The following is a 21,812-nucleotide window of genomic DNA, read 5'->3' as shown; positions in this document are numbered from 1 at the left end:
TACCAAAGCTGTGCCATTTTCTTCCCAATAAAACAACAGCAGCCGAGGAACTCTTTGAACATCCAATGGGTAGCAGAACTGAAATAGCCAAGCCCTGAAGTTGGCAGAGAGTGGTGGAAGAGCAGCGTCAGGAGAGTCTTGTCAAGATCTTCTCAACATGTAGGAGTGCCTGATGATCGAGTCAGCCAAGACCACATATATTGCAGCACTGCTGACAACCTTCTCTTGCACGGCCAAGATGAACACATCATCTGTGCCCGTCAGGTCATGTAAATGCTTGGTCAGTTTTCCAAGGGTTCAGCAGAAACCAGATTTCAACCGAACAAATGAATTTCTGACAGGAAATAAAACAGGGGCTAATTTCACACTGGGGTGATCTTTTTCCATCTACCTGAGCTTGCTTTGGAACAGGCTTTATCTTTTCCTTCAGCAAATAATTGCTCTAACATACTACAACTTAGACCATTTTCTGTTATTTCCTGCTGCTTTTTCCTTTTTTTTTTTTTCAAAAGTGAACTTTGTCCTTTTCCTTTGAACATACAGCTTTGATATATGTAAATCAATACGCTTAATAGAAAATACGCTTCCTGAAGGAGTTTAAAGAAGTAGAAAGACCCATCACGAAACATGCACAGAGCATCTATAACAGAATTATATCATGTGAGTCTATTTGGAAACAATTTGTCATCTTGGGACAAAGCTATAGCCAGGAAGGAATATTACATGAGAGCTTTCTCTTTGCACAACATATTGCTGCTAGCCTGACTGGAAACCCACAAACTAAGAAACCTTTTAGTTTATTTAAAGTGCCAGATGCCTGATGTAAAACAAATTGGGCCCGATACCAAAGCCTCTCAGAGATGATAGGAAATCATCCTTTGACTTCATTTGGCTCCGACCCAAAATTACAAGCTGGTCTCTTACAGTAACATTCGTACCACAGTCACTGTCACTGTCCAAGAATATTTATTTATTACAAATGCTCTCCTTACACTCTGGATTTGAAGTTTAGGCTGTGCTTACTGACTCTTACTGGAGCTCATAAATAAAGACTCCTTGTGTATTTGGCCTCAGTTTTTGGTACGAGCTCGTGGCAGTAGTACTATTTTGAGGTTTCCGCTTCTGAATTAATATGCTTGGAACGATGCAGGAAAAGGAGCTCATTATGAAATTCTGCGTTACAAAATCACGTTATCACTATCATTTGGTCCCAGCCTGTGATGGGAACTTCAGAGAGTGGGCTGTTATGGGCACAGAGAGAGAAAAACCCAAATCAATCGGATAGTGTATAGGCAGCAAGATTAAGGAAGTATGCAATGGAGCTGAATGATAAAAAAAGCAAAGAAAAAGCAGACCAGTAGGTGAAACTAGGTAAACAAAATAGGTGATCTTTTTTCCCCAGGCTGACATTTCAGTAACAGATCCTTTCCCCGTGTTTTTCTCATGTACTACAACCTCACTGTATTACATCCTGATGTTAGGACATGCTCTTCTTCCAGCCACATCAAATTTTATTTAATGTGGCTATAACGTGGCAGTTTTTTAACTGGCTAGACGTTTCTGTTCAGCTTCATTTAAGCTGCCCTCTGGCATCCCAGGAGCCACTGATGCTGCCCTGAAAACTGGTGCTTCGGTATTTCAGAGGCAGCTGAAATAACAGGGGAAGGCTAATGTGGGTTCTTACATGTGCATCTGGAGTCTGATGAAGAGAATGAACAGGGCTGATAAAGGATGCTGACAATTAAATCCAGGCCACATAATAAGATCAGGTGAAGAATAGACCTTTGTCCTGAGCTTTAATTCTTATTGGCAAAGAAAAGAGAGCATTAATGCAATTTCATGTCCTGCTACGTTGGCTCACTTCTTCACCAACAAATGCACTTGTGTATTTGTGCACATCAAAGTGAAGATTCTGGCAAAAGTAACTCAAAATACCTGTTCCCCTTCTGCATAAATTCTAACTTTGGAAGCCTGGCTTTACACGTGAGCTCAGTGAGGGTCACTTCATCTGGTTGTTACGGCAGTATCTACATCTGAAAGAAATTCTAGCAAAACTGAGGGAAGGGAGAAATAGGCAAGGTCCCATCAAAGGTGATTTTTAGAAGAGTGAGACCTGGGAGGGGAGCAGACCTCTGTTTCACTGTGGGTGCGAAAAAAAGCTGCAGCCGTTTTCTTGCCATCAGTTCATTTGACAGTATGTTACTGTCATCTTCAATGTCACTGTCATCCCGTGGTGGTGGCTGGAGGTTGGGCTGCTTCTAGGCATATAGTAATAGACACTGGGATATGCTTGCTGACCAGTATTTGCCCATGATGGTGGAAGTTAATTATTATTGTGCCAGACTGCATAGCACACATCATCGCAGCCACCTTCCTGGAGCTTGCTCATCCAAACCCCTCGACAGTTCACTGAGGATTATCCCTCCTCTTGGTCCTTCTGCTGCCACTAGTTTCTGCATCAGTTGGTGGATGTGGTGTATTTGTATGAATGCTATTGCTTCTTCTCTTTCTGCTTCTGCTTGTGCCAAGATGTTTTTCTGTTTGGTGAAAGACACTGTGTTACAGCTGAAAAATGAGTATTGAGAACAGTAATCACTCCAGCACAGGAATAGGAATTTCTGCTAATCCAAACAAAGATACAATGCCTAAACAGTCGCATTATCACAGCTCCACTGTCTATGGTGTTTAGCTGAAAATTAATCAGAAATATTCTCTGTCCAAAGGTGGATTGATGTACCTCTTTCACTTTGATAGAAGGCCATTGACATTTGCTCATCCTGATTTTAAAATGCTGCCAATGAGGTAGGATTTGCATAAATCTAAGCTACGCTGCAGCCCTGCTTCACACAGTGCAGTCAGGTATAATTTTAACTGTTTGGGGTCTACAGGGGGAGGCAGAAAGAGTCTGTGACTGCCACTAAAAATGCATATTGTAGCACAGAATGTTTTTCCCTGTACAAATTGCCTCAGTTCCACTGCCCTAAGTAACCAACCAGCTACAGAATTAGCGACAGGGCTAAATGGAGAAAGGACTTGAAAGAGGGTGATGCAGAATAACTCAATCTGGCTAGAATAATTCCCTTCGGCTTTGGATAACTTTTAGCAACAGATTCCTTCGAGCCTTGCAAATGAAGGCAGGCTTTTTCTTGGCCATGGGAGAAGATTCCCTTGTTGGCATTATCCTGTAGTTAACTGCCTGTCTCCGGGAGTAAATTAGAACAAGGTAAAGCAAGCCGTTTGGTTAATTCCCATCTTAGCAGGATATGCCTCAGAAGGGAGGTACACTCTAGCGTGTTTCTGTCCCTATCCTAATTTCTTCTTTGTTTTGTTTGGGGACTAATTGAATCATAAAATGTTTTGGACGTCAGTGCTAACCTCCTGGGTCATCCTCTTTACGTGGGATGTAATGACGGTAAGCAGAGCTCTAGCTTGGCTACGTTACAGCCTGTCGCTTAGGAAGGTATCCCTTTGCCCACCAGCGAGCTCGAGGTTGCTACATTATATGGTTTTCATGATGGCAAAAAGAGCACAGTTATCATAAGGTACTGTTATGTCCTGTCACCTTCAATAAAATCGATTTGGCTTTCTGAAAGTCCTATGAGGAAGGCATCAAGATGAAAATTCATAACTGCAGACTAAGAGACATTGGTGAATAAGACCTTATGTCAGTCATTACTCCGCAGATCCTTTTTTTAGGGAAGGGATGAGTAAGCTGGGGTTAGGGGACCTTGCTGTGTGATTTGCCAAGCATTTCAAAATATCAACCCTGCATGTAATGACCAGCGATGAATGCAAGTTGTATTAATGAGCTTTGCACTGCAGCAGGCTGGGTTCTAACAACAGTGCAGCTCTGTCTGATGTCAGATGTTGACTTTGATCACCGGATCACAGTGGCTCCTTGCCAAGAAGAAGTGGCTCTTATTAAGGGGGAAGCCTTTTGAAAGGCTTCAGAGCATAAGATCTCTCACGGATCCGCACGTGAAAAGGATGAGTGGGCAGCATCCTCAGCAGTGAGCACCCCTGAACAAATGCTAAGTGAAAAATGAGCAGACAAGGCCATTGGAGGGAGAGAAAGGCCTCCACTGCTTGGGTTGATACTGCTGTGCTGAGGTGACATCTCTGTTGTGGGCCCCGGAAAGCTTTGTTCTGCAGTTGCTGTTAGCAGGGTCTCCACAGGTAGCGTTGATGGTTTCCTAAGGAGGAGCAGCTCACAGTGTTGTTGCTGTCACACCCATAAGTACTATTGTCCTTTGTGTCCTAAAGTTAGGAGAAATCAAAATGGTGACTTGATTTCTGCTGACACCAAAGGATTTGAGTCCATCACTTTATGTACCGAGAAACCAAACCCTCTGGCACCACTGGGATCAGTTGGCCATGTTTGCTGGTGGTACCCAGCTGGGCGTTCCCAAGCTGTTTGTGAGAAGACTGCCTGGGGATGGGGTGAACAGTTGTCACATTTGAGTGTGCAGCCTGTCTTGGGAGCAGCTTGGAAATGCAGCAGAACCAGCCAGGCAGTGGTGACGTGCTTCCCAAAGCTGCAGAGCTGAAGAGGAGCTGATGATCTTGGTGTCTGATCTGTACGTGGAACATTAAACCCAAGCTGCTTCTGTCTGGGTCTGCAGTGTGCAGATCTCATGGGGTTTTTTAAAGCACAAATGACAAAAAGCCAGTTTCTTTTCTGGAAAAGCCTTCCTGTCTCAGAAAAAGCTTTATCCTACAAAGCGTTGGCAGCTCTCCACCCTTACTGACCTCAGGGTACAGGGGCAAACTTGCTTAGTATCTTGCAGAGCAAAGCTCATCAGGGAATTTAAAACATTAAGGTGTCTGTGATTCATAGATGCTGCAGCAGTAATTTAATGCACATTTGTTTTGCGTAGGGATTTTGTAAATGTAGCTGAATAATAATACTGTTTGCCCATCTTTCTTTTTCTGTTATGAGCTGTTTAGGGTCTTTGACGCAGATTCCCAGGAATATATGTGTTTAAATTCAAACTTGACCCTAGGAAGGGAAGAACCCATCTTCTGCTGTTATGTCAAGCCTGTCTGATGATGAATCAGCAGGACTTGCCTTTATGACATAGATATTTTCACTTAGATCCTTTTTATATGTGATAGAAGATGAAATTTTGAAGCCAAATGACCCATCTTAATAGGCTAGTCCTTGTTCTTTCTTGTTCTTGCTTTGCTAAGCAGACACTTTATTAGTATCTCATGGGAAAATGGGAGCAAAAGATTACAATCAACCGTTCTGCAGCGTTGTTCCAAACAGCATGGGCAGTAGAGTGGTTGATGCCTGGTCCCACAAAGTGTGCAAACAGAGGGACTGTGGCCACATCATCCCATTAGCTGACAAGGACCTCAGCACAATGCCTATTTAAGCAAGAGAGCTGTGACACCAGAGAGGCAAGGCTGCTTCTGCTCATTTGCCCTGTGTCAGCACCCACAAGTTACTACAAAGCAGAGAGGACAACTGAGGAACTTCTCCAAAGAAGCTGGGAACCTGTGAGTAGGATTATTATTTTTTTTTAATTGGTTTCCACCTGTCAGACTTGTCAGTGGTGAAACTGGATGTTTGCAAAGGGAAAAAAATCCTCCCCCCTCACCCACCCCCACACCTCCTCCCTTCCCACTGGCCTGTCTCCAGGCACTGGTGTGACATCTGAGCAAGTTTATTTCAGCATCCGCTGTCAGCAGGAGTGGAGGAGTTTGTGAGAAGAGGCATCCCACGGCTCTGGTTCCTAGTGGATATTTTGTGTCTGATCTGTTTGGGAATGCTGTTGAGAATCTGTTGCGATGCCCTAGCCTTTAGGCTAAAGCAGCTTCTGAGATGCGCTAGTGCTTAAACAACAGCTTTGCAGGTCTGCACAGGTAGGGTGAGCTGATGGGGGTGATCTGTCCATCTTCAGAAAGTCCCAGGCACCACGACACTGGTCTGTGAGGGACACTCATCAGCTCAAAAAGAGGACCAGCCAAGGTGCTTACCCTGATAGTGGATACCCACTGCATGTATGCATATCTTTTACTTTTTATCCATTCCACCCAATGACACAATAGTGACTTCAGCTAGGGGCAACAGGGGGACACGGGAAATGCGCTGTAGTAACTGAGGTTGTTCCCAGCAGCGAAGAACGGGAGGCAACAGCTGTAGCAGATGGAGCTTTTGTCTCTCGGTACTCCAGAAGCAAGTGTACGCTCGTCTCTACTGGTGAGTAGGATTACCAAGCAAGGGTTTCAAGACAGAGGTCTGAAAGTGAAAAGGATTCTCTTTTTCTTGTCTGTTTTCCTTCATTTAAAGGAATATGCATTTAAATAAAGGCTTCTAGTGCTAGATGGAGCTATTCAGGCCAAGAAGAAAAAGGCGATACTGAGGTGGATCCACAGAGATGAATAAGGCAAAGGAGTTGCCTTCTGAAGACACCCAGCAGCTGGTAACACCCAGCATTTGTTACCTCCAGCCTTCTCTGAGGCCCGTCTTGACAGCTCCATGTGTTTGAATGTGGCCCCTACAGCCACACTGCATTTCTGGAGGAGGTTGAAGATGCCACCATGTGAACCTCAGCGAGCCCAGCAGCCCATCCCGCAGCAGCTATGTTAGCAACTGTCTCTTTTCACTGCAGGTCTCTCTCTGGTGGAAGGGTACAGCAGGCAAGTGGGAAACTTTTCATGGCAGGGTAAAATGAAGTCTAACCGCGGGAGGACACAGAAAAGGAAGAGCTGAGCCTCCCTCTCCCTGAGGGATCATATTTTCAAGGTTGTGCAAGCTTGGAGGCTTGCTCAGGCTCCTGCAAAGTTCTTGTACTTTCTGGAGCACAAAAGCATGGAGCATGGGTGGCTGTGGTCAGACTGCTGCTTATGTACAAGGGAATCACCTGGAAGGGGCTGTGCGGTAGTAAGTGGAAACTTAAACTGGGACTGCGTGAAGAGGAGGATCCCTGGCACAAGCCCTGGCTCTTTTCATGGGAAGGCACAAGTGGAAATGGAGATGGATGCACTGGAGGACAGAGGCAGAGGAGTGAACAGCCCAGGCACAGCCACGTTGCCTAACTGTACTCTAAAGTCCACCCTGCAGACAACTTCCCTGCTCATATGTCTTCCCTTAGTGGAGGTATAATATAGGAAAGGCAGGTGGTGGAACCAAAGCAAAAGACCTCAAGTTTAAGTTAGGGGGAAAGTGATTTTGTGAAAAAAAAAAAACAAACAACAAACCAAACAAAAACCAACAAAACAAAACCAAACCCAAAACAACCAAAAATGGAAAAAGAAAGGAAGTTCCTCGTGTACATAGTTGTCACCTGAGCGATCTCTGCTTCCACAACATTCACAAAATTGCCCGCACTGGTGAGACAGAATGTATCGGTCCAGCTTTGTGCCAGCAGACAACTGCGATGACAACATTATTAGTGTTCTCAGGTCAGACCTGTCACGTTGAATTAACAGTTCCTAAGGCACAAGAAGTACTGTTCCCCCATGTGAATCAGAACTGAAACATCACCTGCACAAATAATTGTATTAGTTTTGAATCAGCAATGAAAACAAAGGATAAACAATTATCTACTTAAGTTCTTTATCCTTTTTGGGTAACATCATCGTGCAGAGTAATTGAATTACCTTTGTCTTCCTGTTTGTCATGGGGTTTGTAAGACACCCGTTCTCCCTTCCCCCCCTCCATGTGTGGTTGCACGCACAAATACTCTTAGCAAATAGCCTAATTTGTGCCTCTGCCTCTGCACCTAAGGATGGGAGCACTGGCTCGGGATGTCTCGGTCCCCAGCTACCTGCCTCCTGGGGGTGTCAAACTGCAAACTTGTGGAGTGGTTTGAAAGGGATGGTGACCTGCCTGCCAAGAGGATGGGAGCAAAAAGGAGAAAATACAAAATTAATGCACCAGGATCCTAGCTTACCTCTTGAAGTTTGACAGGACTGAGATACAACGCTAGACCCAGCCATTTCTAATTATTTTTCCATTGCTCGGGCTCCACAGGGACAGGGTTGGTACCACACCTCCGCACCGTCGGATGGCAGCAGGCAGGTTGGGAGCTCATGCTGCCCTCGGCTGCGGCGCTTGGCAGGGGCATTAACAGCTCCTGGTTTCCAGTGGCGTGGGTCTGGTTCAGCCTTGGGTGCGCTGGCCAAAAAGCTGGCTGTTTGCAGCTCAGTCCCCTTTTCTGCAAAGAAGCTGGTGGTAAACGTAATGTTTTTGTTTGACAGTGCTGGAACATCTGGGCTGCCCACATACAGGTGTGTGACAATTAACTTCCAGATTCTCTTTTGCTTATCAGAAGTCCCTGATGCATCCTCCCCTACTTTCTGTGCCATTATACTCTCTATTACAGCTGCTTTTGAGGAGGAGGTTGTGACACTTCGGAAACTAAGGTGGGGTCTGCCAGAGTCAGCTCTTGGATGGAAAGCCAGGATTAGAGGCTGTTGGAGATGTTAGAGAAGGCAAACTTTTCACGGGAAAAGTGAGCTCCTCTTTCAAAATAATGCTCAAAAAGAAGCTGATCTCTGCTTACAGGAGCACTGTTCTTCAGGTGAGCTGCAAAAGTGAGATCCATACGTGACTGCTCATGACCCCCATAATGGGGCTAGAATCTGCCTGTGATATCTCAGTATCTTCACCTAATCCTGGTTGTGCAAGCCCAGTTTTGCCTGTCTCGGATTTTCTTTCCATGTATCTATGCAAATTTAATGCATTAACCCTCAGTATACAGCATTGCTTCTGCCAGAGTTCATAATTTATTTGAGATGAAATCCACTTTTCTGCATCACAGTTTTTCTGGCTACATCTGGTTATGATGAGGTCTCGGTATCTGACTTTTGAAACATTAGATTTTCTAGTAGCGTGGAACAGTTTAAGGGAAAACAAGGAATTTTAGCTATGAATATTTATGGTCAGAGTTGAATTGTATTTTAGATTGCGATTCATTATTGCTGGTAGAATAGTAGATAGAAGCTAACATTCAATTTAATTGAAATGTATACTCTTCTGTGCCTTGACCAGTGAACAAATTTATCTGAAATCTGTATGCTGTAAGTCTCAGTATTTAAATCTTATTCAAGTTACATTCTTATTAAAGAAAACAAAGCTAGGAATAAATCTGTCCACAGCACCAATAAGCCAGAAGTATTCCTGCTCAGAAACAGTAAAAATGTAGAATTGACTCAAGCCATTTTGTAGAGCAGATACTTCAATACGAGCAGAAACACAAATTATCCTCAGTTTAAACATTCATAGGGTGTAACCACAGCTGCTCAAGTGAAATTTCTACTTGTTAGTCCTAAATAAGAAGAGCTGGCTGGAAAGACATGAATATTTGCAAGTGGAGATGAAATGAACCAGACCAAACACACACTCACATTAAGGGTCTGGGGCTGACCATTTTTTTCAGATTTCACATTTGAAGAATAGGGATGACTGTGAAAGCATCTGTGATTGAAAAGATGGATGCAGAAAGGGGAGTGCTGGTAAAGATGCAGCTTGACATGCTCTGGAGCTGTATTTGGCAGCCTATAATCCTGCAAACATCCCCAAATGGGAATGTTTAGCTCCTTCCTTGCTGGCCCACTTCCGTCTCCTGTAAGCCAGGTGAGTGTCTCATTCCTCAGCCTCTGCAGCATCATCTGGGATCCTCTTTCTTCCCTTCTGCTCTCTACTCCCACCAACTTTCCAAGTGTCTTAGCAGCTCTCCCTGTGGCTGGGTGTGTACAGATGAGCAACTAAAGGAGATGCTTTTAGGTGGTCCAAGGAGCCACTGCTAAATTGAATAGAAGTGAATTTCATCTGAGCAGAAGGGAAAATGTCCTTAGTTGCACTTTGGAATAATTGCTGTAAGAGAGAGTTGAGAACAGTTAAAAAATACAGAACTCTGGCCAAAAAGAGACAGCTATTGCGGGAGCAGGCATGTGCTGGGAGGCGTGAGCAAACTTTAACTCTTTGCTTTAACTGCCTTGCTCTGATGCTCAGTGAGGGGATGTTTCACTGAGCAGGTTAGTGGGGCTGTACCCAGGTGTCCCCTCCATCCCACTGCATCGAGTGCGTTGTCTGACCAGCCCTCTTGCCCCTCAAGTTCATCTTGATCACGGCCATGTTCTGTATTTCTGTCTGTGCACAATTAAACAGCTTCCCAAGAAACTCCTTTTTGTGTCTCGCAAGAAGCAGGCTCACTTTCAAATAAATACACAATATTCTCAGCCTTATCAATTATCATCCCATCTTTCCCACCCTGCCATCTAATTAAGTACTTCATTTCAGTCCTATAGCTCCTAATTCCCTAGTCCTCTGGTGCCAACTGCTAAGGAAGTCTGTTGGGCTCATCAAAGTCTTCCTGCAATTCACAGCCCCTTCTTACATAAAACAGCCCTTTTGTGTTGATTAAAGCAACCAATCTTCAAACCTTGTGGTGCCTCCTGGAGAGATGGATATAAAAAATAGGCAGATCCTGAACCCTGGAGGCAATCTGCAAGGAAAATGAAATAGCACAGGAGAATGAATTGTTGTAAACAAGTGGAAGCCAGATTTTTGGTGGAAGAGAAAGTCTTTTGACTGATTTGTGAAGACGTGAAAATCAGACAGGAGCAGAAAGTTTTCTTTTTTTCCCTTTTCCATTTTCCAGTGTTTTTTGTTACAGGCTGATGTTGCTAACAACTGTCTTCTCTCTGGAAAGAAGCCTGCAAATCCTCTTGATGACATGATGTGTATAGAAACACAGAAAGCAGATAGACTTTGTCTTTGTGCACTTTTTTTGCCCATGCTTTCTGAAGACATTTGGAGTCCTTTGTACCTTTTATCCTACATCTTAAGCTGATACAGCACGCTCTTCCTCAAAGCTGAGTATTGAAAAGTCAGTAGCTTTGGGGTTGGCATGCGTTTCAACGGGGGGCCAAACAAGGTGAGATCTGTGCAGAAACCTTTCCTGCCTCTCTCTCGCTGTAGAGAGGTTCATTGATTTTGCATTTGCCTTCCAGACTGAGGAGTGGAGCAGAGAGAGCCCTCCACAATTTCTCTTTTAATGTTCTTCTACAGGTAGCTTTGGCTTTCCTGGTCACCACAGGTATAAAGCTGCCACTCATGCTTATACCTGTTATTCCTCAAGCTTCCTGATGGAATGTTTGCCTGGCAGAAAACAGCATTTCTTCCCCAGGAATCAGATTATAACAACGTGGCTGATCTCACAGAGATCATCTCACCCTAGGGTGAGGGGGAGAGGGGTTACTAAGCCAAGGACATTGCTCTGGATGAGGAGCTGGTTTTAATGGTGTATAAATGGAGTGAGACTGGCAGCATGCGGGCATGTATTTTTTTCTGTCTCCCAAAGTCCATGAAAACCTATTAAGATACAAAGTGCAAGCTGCAAGAGTGTTTTGCGAATGCCAGTGAGCTCCATATGATAAACAGTATATTAAAAAGCACTGAGGCATACTGTGATAAACACTCTCCCTCCTTGCTGTTGTAATATATACAATAAGCAGGAGATATCATCCTGTATTCAATCAAAATCAGGACCAGAGTCTTTGTTCCTTCCAGACACAACCAACGAACTGTGATTTCTGTTTTAATCTGATCAGCGCCTCTGGCATTTAAGATCGGCTGCGGAGCTGTGGACATAATGAACTGCTTCATTTTTCCCCTGCTAAATGATATGTTTAAAAAAAAAGCCTCAGAAAAGAGAAACAAACAAAATGAGACTGGGTCACTTCACAAACGCTAAATGGGTTTATTTGCAGATGGAAACCGATTTATATCAGTTGTGCGTGTAGACCCCCATCTAGGCTCACGAATGCTCCACAGTTTTGTATTTCCTTTCCTTTCAAAAGCCTATAGGCTTGTGTTTACACGTCTTGCTAGATCAGCCTCCTCAGGAAGGATGCTCTCTTCTCTGGGCAAGAAAACTAACCATTCAGGCTGCCTTGGTGTGCTGGCATTGGTGACCAGCTTTAAAATCCCCGCACCTCTTGCTTCCCCAATCCAGATCAAGCCCAGAGGAAGGAGAGGGGTAAGTCTCGAGTTCTGAGTGAGGAAACACCATTGGCTACATAAGGCATTTTTCTGGGATGGTCATGAAAAATGTAATTTCATGCTTGTGATGATGGTAAAGAGAAACTAATCTTATCCCTATTGCCAGCCTGAAGGAAGACAAAAAATGATTTATTGCAGCAATATGGAACTTTGTAAGAATGCATACTCTGTGTGGGAGCCGTACTGAAAATGCTGTTGATAGTCGTAGCTACTTTTCAAGTGGACAGAAGAAGCAGAACATTGAAAATGTCAGGTGTCACAGATTTCGTTACAGTTCTCCATGGCACCGCTAAGGTCATTCCCATTTAATGGAGGTTGTTCCTGTTTGGGTATCTTTTAAATTCAGTACACAATGCTTTACCTTCTCCTGCCATCTGTATGAAGCAGACACCAAGGATAACAGCACTGTCAAGAACACTTTGAAAGCTGCCAAGTGCTATGCCAAGGTTGTTGCTGTTGCTGACAACCAGCAAGAAGCTGCTTTTAAGTGTCTGAATGTTGGCATGTTTTTCTAATATATGTCTTGGAATGGAGGCTTGAAATAGCTCATGGATTACCTGCTTATGCTGAATGAAGGGAAAGATGAATCAGAGTTGACTGTGCTAGAAACATCAGGGTTTGAATCTCTGGTCCACAAGAAGGTTTTGTTACAGTCCTTGAGTTGATCCCTTAAGTTCTCTGTGCCTGAAATCCGTACCATAAAACAAGAGTGCCCTTGCAGTGGCGAAGGTACAGAGTGTGCTGGGTTGTTAGCAGTGTGCTAACACTACTAAATCTTGGTAACGATGGCTGTTACATCTCGATTAGGCTCATGAAATGTTGGGGGGCTGCTGAGTCCCTGTGCACAGTGTGCAGGTATGGGATGGCAGAGGTGGCCGAGCATTTGATCTCCAGCTTAGCCCTGGTGTGTGTGTGTGCACTACTTCACAGCGAATGTGATTTCAGAGGAGTGAGTATCCTGTTGTGCAACCTGTACTCCAGTTATTCAGAGTACCATTCACACCAGCTTGGCTGTGATGCAGCTTTCCCTTCATCCGTTTCTGGAAAAACATGAGTTTTACAAACCTCTCTGGCCCTAGGACTCTTCCCTTGCATGTTTGTCTTTGGCAGGGAGACAAACCACAGACCTGTGTGCCCTAGTGTTGATACCTGCTCAGCCCTGAGACACTTACGAAGAAAAAATGGTATGTGAAATGTTTTCATTGGAGATTACATAGCTAAGGAGTACTGATGAGTTACAGATTGGTTAGACTTCCTGATTAATCATAATGTGTTATAGTAGTGCCTGGGGTTGAAAGCTGCATTGCAGAAGTGTTGGACATACCTACTGAGCAGCTTCCAAAGGTAACAGAAAGGAGAAGCAGAAGGAAGGAACAAAGAAATCCCCAGACTGTCTGGTTCAGCCCTTAATGCAACTGAAGCTAATGCAGTGGCAAAATACGGTGTGTCTGTCCTTTCATCTTCGTGCTGCATCTCATCAGGACGAGGGAGGATGAAATGGTCCATCCAAGATACTGATGTTACTCACATGAGAGGAGTTCTTTGTTCCCTCTGTACCTTGGCAGGCCCTGAAGGAGATCGTCCCGGCTATGTGTTCATAATCATTCCTTTATGTAACTTCAGTTTACAAGAAAGCCGAGACACCTCAGTCGTGAACAGCAAGCAGCAGCAGTGTGAAAGAAGAGTGGACTGCTCCTGCTTCACAAGGTGGTTTAACATTTTTGCATTAAAAGGGTGAAGGATTTTGCTTCCCGTTTCTTCAGGATTTCACAGAGAAGCAGCCAAGTGTAATTAAATATCATGTCACTGGTGATACAAACCAGCCGAGCCAGCCAGTACTTTCAAGAAAGAGGAAGAGGTCCCCACTGGGAAGACCAAAAAATTATAGTGAGTATATGTACACGTGAGCCTGTGGCTGTTGTATTCACACCTGTGACGATATTCGGGCCATCCCTGAGATGTTGAAGTTTCATTTAAGTCTTTGTGACTCTTCCCACTTTGCTTTCAGTAAGCCTGTCTTCAAGCATGAAACAATTGTGTTTTCTTTCTCTTTGGTAGCTACAGTCCCTGGTGGGCTCAGTTGGCGTGTCCTAACCTTCCTACCGCCATCCTTTCCCCATGCGTTTGGCTGAGGGAACCCAGGGCTGTGCTGGCGGCTGGTGGAGGCTGGGCTGGCTGCTGTGTGCTCGCCCTGCACGGCTTTGCTCTGGGGAAACAACCCCAGCCCTGTGGTTTGGCCACCTGCAACGCTTGGGGCCATGTCTCTGCTCATGTACTTCTGGAGGGGTTTGGTACCTGAGTGCCCAAAGTCGCTTCATGCTTGTGGTGGACTGGCCCTGGCTGGCTGCTGCGTGCCCACCCAGCTGCTCTGTCACTGCCCACCCAGCTGGGCAGGGGGGAGGACATGGGACAAAATGCTCCTGGGTCGAGGTATGGGCAGGGAGAGATCGCCCAGCAATTGCCATCATGGGCAAAACAGGCTCAGCTTGGTCAAATTAGTTTAATTTATTACCAATCAAATCAGAGCAGGATAATGAGAAATAAAACCAAATCTTAAAACACCTCCCCCAAACCATCCCTTCTTCCCAGGCTCAGCTTCACTCTCCCTTTTCTCTCCCTCCTCCCCTCGAATGGTGCAGGGGAATGGGGTTATGGTCAGTCCATTGCACATTGTCTCTGCCGCTCCTTCCTCCTCACACCCTGCCCCTGCCCCAGCCTGGGGTCTCTCCCATTGGAGACCACCCTCCAGGAGCTGCTGCCGTGTCAGCCCTTCCCAGGGGCTGCAGTTTTTCATGGACTGCCCCAGCATGGGTCCCTCCCACAGGTGCCATCCCTCAGGCACCCCTGGCCCTAGGGGGGTCCCTGTTGCGTCCCCAGTCCTGCCCGCAACCCCCCCCCCCCCAGCCCAGGGCCCACTCTCCCCATGGGGCCGCAGCCCCCTGCGAGCATCCCCCTGCCCTGCACACCCAGTACAATTCTCTGCTTCGTACCTCAGCCCACCCGAGAGCTGTAACAACAACCAGGACGCACTGCCTTATTGCTTAGACCACCTCATGAATATACCCCAACCTGATCCGCAGTTCAAACAAATCCAATAAGGCAGAGGAGGTTTTAAAGGCATTTTCAATAAATTAACTTCTGGGTGGATGTTTATTAAGTTTTATGAAGTCATTTACTAAAATGTAACATTTGTTTCAAAAGAAGCCTGAAATTTTTCTCTTGTGAACTATGGAAATTACTTCTATAATTGAAATGAGAAATAGGGGCCAAATTAAAAGCATTCCTTATTGCTCCAGGCCCAGTCCTTGTCCCTTTCCAAAAGGAAAGAGAAATTTGTTGACCCTCCGCAGCCTTTTGCTTTCCTTGGCATCGGTGAGTTGTGGTGTGATGCCGAATTGCGTGACACTGGGTGGGAGGGCGGCATGGGGGGAGCTTGGAGCTCTGCTTCCCAGGAGTTTGGCTTTTCCAAGAAGCCAGCCCTGAGCTACAGAAAAGCGAGGAGCAAGAGGGCAACATTTTTCACTCTGGCTTGAAGGTGGTCTGGCTATCTGGGTAAGCCATGAAGGCTCCGCTGGGAGCACCGTGCCCTGCGCAAAGATCTCCTGCAGCCAGAGAACAAGGATGCTGCTGCGTGTTGTGGATTTTCACCGCTGAAGATATGAACTGCAGCTCCTTAGGCAGTGGGCTGAAAATACACCTTTTAGCAGAGCAGGGCTGAGTACAAAATAAAAGAATCCACAAAATAAATGATTTGGCTCTTTAATAATTTACGGTGTAGGGGCAACAGAGGCTCCTGCTGTTCTCATCTGGAAGCAGCACCAAAATGCTTTTGGAGAGTGGTGCCTTTTAGCTAGGTTTTAGAAGATGAATTTCCCAGGCATGAATGATTCCAGATATTTAAACTCTATTTTGTTGCTTTCCAAGCAACCTTTCCCTCGATCAGAAGTCAAAACAATAGGCTTGAGTGGGCAAAAACTATGAAGGTTTTGCAGATTTTCCTGGTGCTCAGATGAGCTGTTTCACAACAGAACGTTAACTGGGAGCTGCAGGGAGAATGGAGGTGACCGATTTTTGCTCATTAAGTGTAAGGACACTTCAATGTAGTGGGGGATACCCAAGTATTCTGTTCCCACAAAATTACATCTGTGTTAGAAAAATGGATGCCAGGAGGAAGTGGGTCATGCGAAAGAGGGGAAGGTAGGAAGGGAAGTCTTACTGTTAAGGCACAAAAATCCTGCACTGTTTTTCAGCAACAAATTCTCCGGGGTCAGGGCTGCCTCTGCCACTGTGCACCTACAGATCCTAGTGCAATAAAGCCCCAACCCGCTCCGTTTTCTGGGCAAAGCTGCTGCAGAAATCATGGCCAAGGTGCAACGTCTTTAACATTTGCCCTGCAACCAGGGGAAAGCAGGCAGGCAAGGCAGGAGCTGGGGAAACAGCCAGCCTCCCGTAGTGCCACCTGGATCTCAGCACAGCAGCTGCCCTCCGTGCAGCACAGGTCTTCCCCGACTCCCAGATCCCCACTCCTATACTTGAGGCTTGTGCGGGCTCAAAGCCCAGGGGTTCAGCCAAAGGCAGCTGGATGCTCTCTGTGGCTGCTCCCAACAGCACAGCGGGACTGTAAACCAGCACAGACCCTCTCTGGCTTTCCCAGGTCTCGGGAGGGGTTTCTCAGGGCAGACTTCACTGATGGGGGTCTCCTTCAAACCCAGCTAGCCTTTTCCCCTATTTGTTTGCTGACTTGCAGCCAGAAGCAGCAGCTGATGTTTAGATGCTGTGTTTGGGGCAAACAGCCGCTGCTTGCAGGCTGTGGGAGAGGAGCACTCGGGGGCCCTTCTGCAAGAGGTGGTGCAAAGGTCACTTCAAGGTTGATGGGGTTTCACCAGTCCAGACCATAACCAGATAGCCTGTGCTAGTAAGTGGGCTGTATGATAAAGGCACAGCTGCCATTTCAAGCATAACCAGCCCAAGCCTTAACTCTGGATATTTATTTCTTAGGATCAATAAATGACAAAATAAAATAAAATACCATACAGTACAAAGGCTTTATCAGGAAATAACCATTCCATTACAGTTTGATCAGTAAATACAGTATCAATAACAGCATGTTACACTGGAAGAGTGTTTCCCATTGCTACGCAAAAGGATTTCACACCCTCTTCCTTCCCTTGGTCACAGAAAATATTACAAGGGAGACGCTGACACACTTTTAACATTCATTTTTTTTCCCATTGCGCTACAGGCCACAGAAAATAAAGCACATCAACAGTTTGTATTTCAGGAAAAAAAAAAAAAGAAGTTGCACTTTAAAAAATATTTGCCATAAATACAGTATGTGCAGGACTATCAGGTGGCATGGCTGGAGAGGGACTTGATCACAAAGCCAGGACACAGCATGATGGAATTTTGGCTTAGCGATTTCTGGTTTTGTCCTAAACGAATCCAGACCGAGAACAGAAGAACTTGTTGAGCTGCAACGTGAAGAACCAGACAGATCTTGAGCAGATACAGCTTTGTTTAAACAGCTACCAGAGAACACGACCAGGAAGACACCAGAGTGACACTCAAGGCATTGCACAGGAAAGCTCCAGCGCTCTCATGCCCATGGATGTCTGTCCCTGCCTCAGGGCAGGCAGCAGTGGCAGGTGACAGGTTCCATCCTGCCACATGAGCTGCCTGCACCAACCGCACACCTGGGATTGTATTTCACTCAACGTTTGATGCTATAAGGGCAAAGGTCCTGCTATCATCATGCTTACAGCACGTGCCCTGCTAACCCTCCTCACTGACTTTCCATTTAATTTTCTCCCGTACCGGTGCAGCCCCTGAAGCAAGATCTCATGCACATCACAAAACAGGCTCAGCAGAGCGCTCAGGCAGTGATGTGTGCTGGGCCTTTGGTGAGAACGTCCTGTCTGGGGGAAATTTCTGAACAGCGTAATGACTTTGTAAATCTGATTTCACACTCTGCCAAATGGATGGCCCTGACAAGAACGCTGCGAAGAGAAACAAAACCTCAAAATAATATTTGAAGAGGTCACTTGATAGACTCTCTTCAGATGGGAATTTCTCAGAATCCATCTGGCAGCACTTCACATCTGTGGGTTCAACAGATTTTTATTTTAGTCGAAACAAACAGTTCAAAACACTTAGAGGGAATTTGCATAGATTAACAGCATGCTGCACCAAGGCTCACCTCTGCCCCAGCAGAGAGTTCAGACAAGACAGGAATACAAAGGATGGGAGCACATGTTTTGTCTAATGGCAAAAGCCACTTATATTCGATTAGGTTTAAAGCTAAACCTTGTTGGGTTGGGAATTCAACCATTGTTAAAAGGCATGGAAAGAACCATTTTTCTGATATATATACTGGGCAGTTTGTACCTTTTTCTTCTCCACGGTATCATGCTTCCCTTTACAAACCCTTGTGGTCTTGTAGTGAGTTATCCTCGCTTCTTTTTGCTCAAGGGAAGTAATTCTCTAGGTCGATTATAGCAAAACGAGATGAGGAGGGGAGAGGGCATTAAATCAGCTGTAACTTACACTTCTTGGCTCAAGGTTGTCAGATCTGGCCAGTGAAAGAGGTAGCTTTGAGCTGCAATCTCTGATTAAGGCCATAGGCTCAGGTCTCCTCCTGTGTTAAACTGCAGGAACATTGCTGTGGAAGCCAGCAAACCGCTTGGATAAACCCCTCCAAACAGTCAGCTCTTCAGGACTCGAGTGGCCCAACAAACATTGTGGAAAGGGTTTATGGTAAGTTCACTTTGACTCCATCTTGTTCTCATTTTCACGTCAAACCAAAAAAAAACCTACCGGTTTCTCTAAGCTGTGATCAAATGTTCTGTAAGCTGCCAGTGTATCTCAGTAGTGAGAATCTAAGCCAAGCATTTTATGTGAAACAACAATTCTTGTACAGTGTTTTCTAAGATAATCAAGCACGTTTCAGCAGGTTGGTGTTGAATAAGTATATTAACAATGTTTAACATTTCAAAAGCAACTGAGACATGCAGGATGTTAAATCCTAACGAAAGTCAAAGCAACACACAGTTACAGCTTCTCTGGGAGGTTTCAGAAACCATCTCCCAGCTGTTGACTCTATTTAGAGGTGGCGTTAAAAAAAATTGGGTCCTCTCCAGAAACATTGGAAGTGTCTTGCCTTGAAGGCCAATGTTAAGTGTGTGACATCGACTCCTCTTCCTCTGTTCATTGTGCCTGGACTTTCCCACAAGGCCATATGTACAGGTCTTCTAGAGCTTCTTCCAACCTGCCCAAGTATTTCTAACACACACAGAGACAACATTTGCTGGTTTATCACATATTTCCTTCTAAAGAGACCAGTCTCCTTTTTTTTCTTTCTTTTTCTGTGTGTGCCATTACCTGTTTTTCTCACCAAAGAGGAGTCAACTGTGCATGAGCAACAAAAGTGCTTTGTCAGGTATAATCTCTGCCCTCTGTTTGGTACAACCAGGGCAAGAAATTACAAGAAGGCATGACAAAACAGAACTTGCGGTTTGGCTGAATCAGAAGAAACTAAAGCCCTACTGATGTCTATTTTGAGCCCTTTCTTTTTGAGTGGTTCTGTACCAGGCATTAAAATATTCTCCCATCCCTGGTAGGTGTGGTTGGAAGTCCTGGCTGATGGTAGCCAGGTCTACCATGGTAGCTAGCTCTGTACATCCACCAGGTTATGAATGCCTCAGAAGTAGATAGTCATCACTAACAACTCACAGCAAATGCCCCACGGGTGTTTTCTCTATGTCCGGAGTCCTAATCCACAAGTCCAGGGAGTTGGACTTGATGATCTTTATGAGTCCCTTCCAACTTGAGATATTCTACGGTTCTGTGATACCACATCTGTAGCAGGAGAAGTCACTGGTACCCAGTGGATCAGTAACTGGTCTCCATCATTGTGTGATGGTTCAGTGAGGCCAGATCGACATCTCCAGCACTGAGACTTCTGTTATGTACCAAAGGTGCTTGTTCGTTGGAGTGACATGGCATGGACAAAGCCCAGAAAGCAGAATTGAGCCAAGTGACTCTTCTAGTTTGTCATTGTAAAGAGGCAAGCCCTTCTCTCCTAATGAAGTGTGGTGTGGACAGGGACACAAGGTCACCACCAGCAAAATCACAGCAGGGGTTGCCCAGGATGATTGGTTGGTTCCAGGCTCATGCAGGTCACCATCCGGAGGTGTGACATTGGGGAAAGCCCTGTAGCTTGTCCCATAGCCCTGTGATTTCTGGTGTTAAAGGCTCTGGAGCAATTTGCTGTATCACATAGTGGGCTGTTAGAGGTGGAACCATATGGGAGAAAAGCCCATGCCACCTATCCTGACCAGCTGAGAAATTTCAAAGGGAATTTTCAGGTCCTGTTTCCATTCCTCTGGCTTGTTAAAAGAAAGTTCTTTTAGAGCTAAGACTCCCCAGTTTAGACCTTCTTATGTTCTCCATTTGCACTACCTGAAGATTTATGTGCGCAGGCCAGTGTGCCAACAGCTCTGGCAGCAAAAAGAAATAAAAGGTAGAACAAGAGGCCCTGCTGCCTACAACTGATATAACCTATGAAACACCAGCCTTCTGAAAATGGTGAGGAAACAAGTAAAACTGGAATAAGAATGGGAAAAATCTGAAGGTCCCACAGAACAGGGGCAGGTTGCTCTTATCTCAGCAGCCTGGAGCCCTCATGAGCCTGGAGTTTTCTCACCTCTTAACGCAGGCCAGCTAACTGTTCTCCCTAGTAAAAAATGGGATTTGGCTGTATGGCAAAAGTAAGGTTTTCCATTTCTGTTCATTTTCAGCGCTCCATCTGGGCACAGTTTCTGCATCCTTGACTTTGCCAGACACTTTGTTATTTATTGGTGTTGCAGTACCAATACCAGGGGTTTCACTGTGCTAGGCATTATATATGCCCTAAATCGAGAGATGGCCCCCACTCCCCCTGGCCACAGCCACCCCAACCTAGGTAAGGCATCATCTGTTGTTACTTGATTTCAAGGAGCCAGAACAGGTCCCTTGAGCACCTAGGTCATATTATTATGTCATAATGTAGATATATTTCTAAAATAACCACCTGGCTCCCTGAGTTTTCACTCGTTCATTGAACATCCCATAGATGAGCATGTTCATTCTCCAAAAACATCCCTTTCTGTTCAAAATGGCTTTCTCCTCATCAGACTCTCTGCTTGGTGCCACCAGGAGACATGATCTCAAACCCTTGGATGTGAACATGGCATCCCTGCATTGAGAAAAGGATGGAATGCAGTAACAATTTGCCTAAGTTTAACATATTTTGGCTTCCCAGTTAACACCGCATCTGGATTTATGCCAGACTGAAGTTACAAAACGTGTAGACATTACTCACAAGAGGCAAGGCCAATGCTTTAAAATAACTTCAAAGTTATTGGCAGGATGAAGCCTATTTTTCCAACAAAAATGACTTTTCTAAACACATTTGTGTTACGTGAATTTGGAGACCATGCATGAAACTCACAGAGGCCTCTCTCAAGTTTTGACTCCATGATGAAATGCATTTCCCTTCCCCCTTTGGCTTCAGTATGTAGTTTCCCTTGTGACCTGGCTGGAAAATGTGTGGTTGCTGGAGATGCTGTTGGATTTCCTGGTGAAGGCCAGTCGTTTCTTCTTCTTCCTCCACGGCAGGCACACGAGTGTGAGTGTAGAGAGGAAGATCTGTCGAAAGTTCGCAGACACCAGGTTGTAGAGGATGGGGTTGATTGCCGAACTGACGTAGAAGAGGACGTTTGTCAGCATGTAGAAGTAGTGGTAGAAGTTGAAAAGGAAA

At 45.3% G+C, this 21,812-nt stretch overlaps 1 protein-coding gene across 1 annotated transcript in view; it reads right to left on the bottom strand.

Annotated features, from left to right (window-relative positions):
• NTSR1 (neurotensin receptor 1) overlaps positions 1 to 21,812 on the bottom strand; it is a 111,332-nt gene that overhangs the window by 6,711 nt on the left and 82,809 nt on the right. Inside the window, exon 4 of the mRNA XM_080403676.1 lies at positions 1 to 21,812. This exon is cut by the window's left edge and continues 6,711 nt beyond it. Within this exon, the coding sequence (XP_080259802.1) occupies positions 21,563 to 21,812 (250 nt within the window). The 3' untranslated portion in view covers positions 1 to 21,562.

This window comes from Falco punctatus (genome assembly GCF_963210335.1).
Source record: "Falco punctatus genome assembly, chromosome: 10".
NCBI lineage: Eukaryota > Metazoa > Chordata > Aves > Falconiformes > Falconidae > Falco > Falco punctatus.
This window is presented reverse-complemented; position numbering and strand designations above follow the sequence as displayed.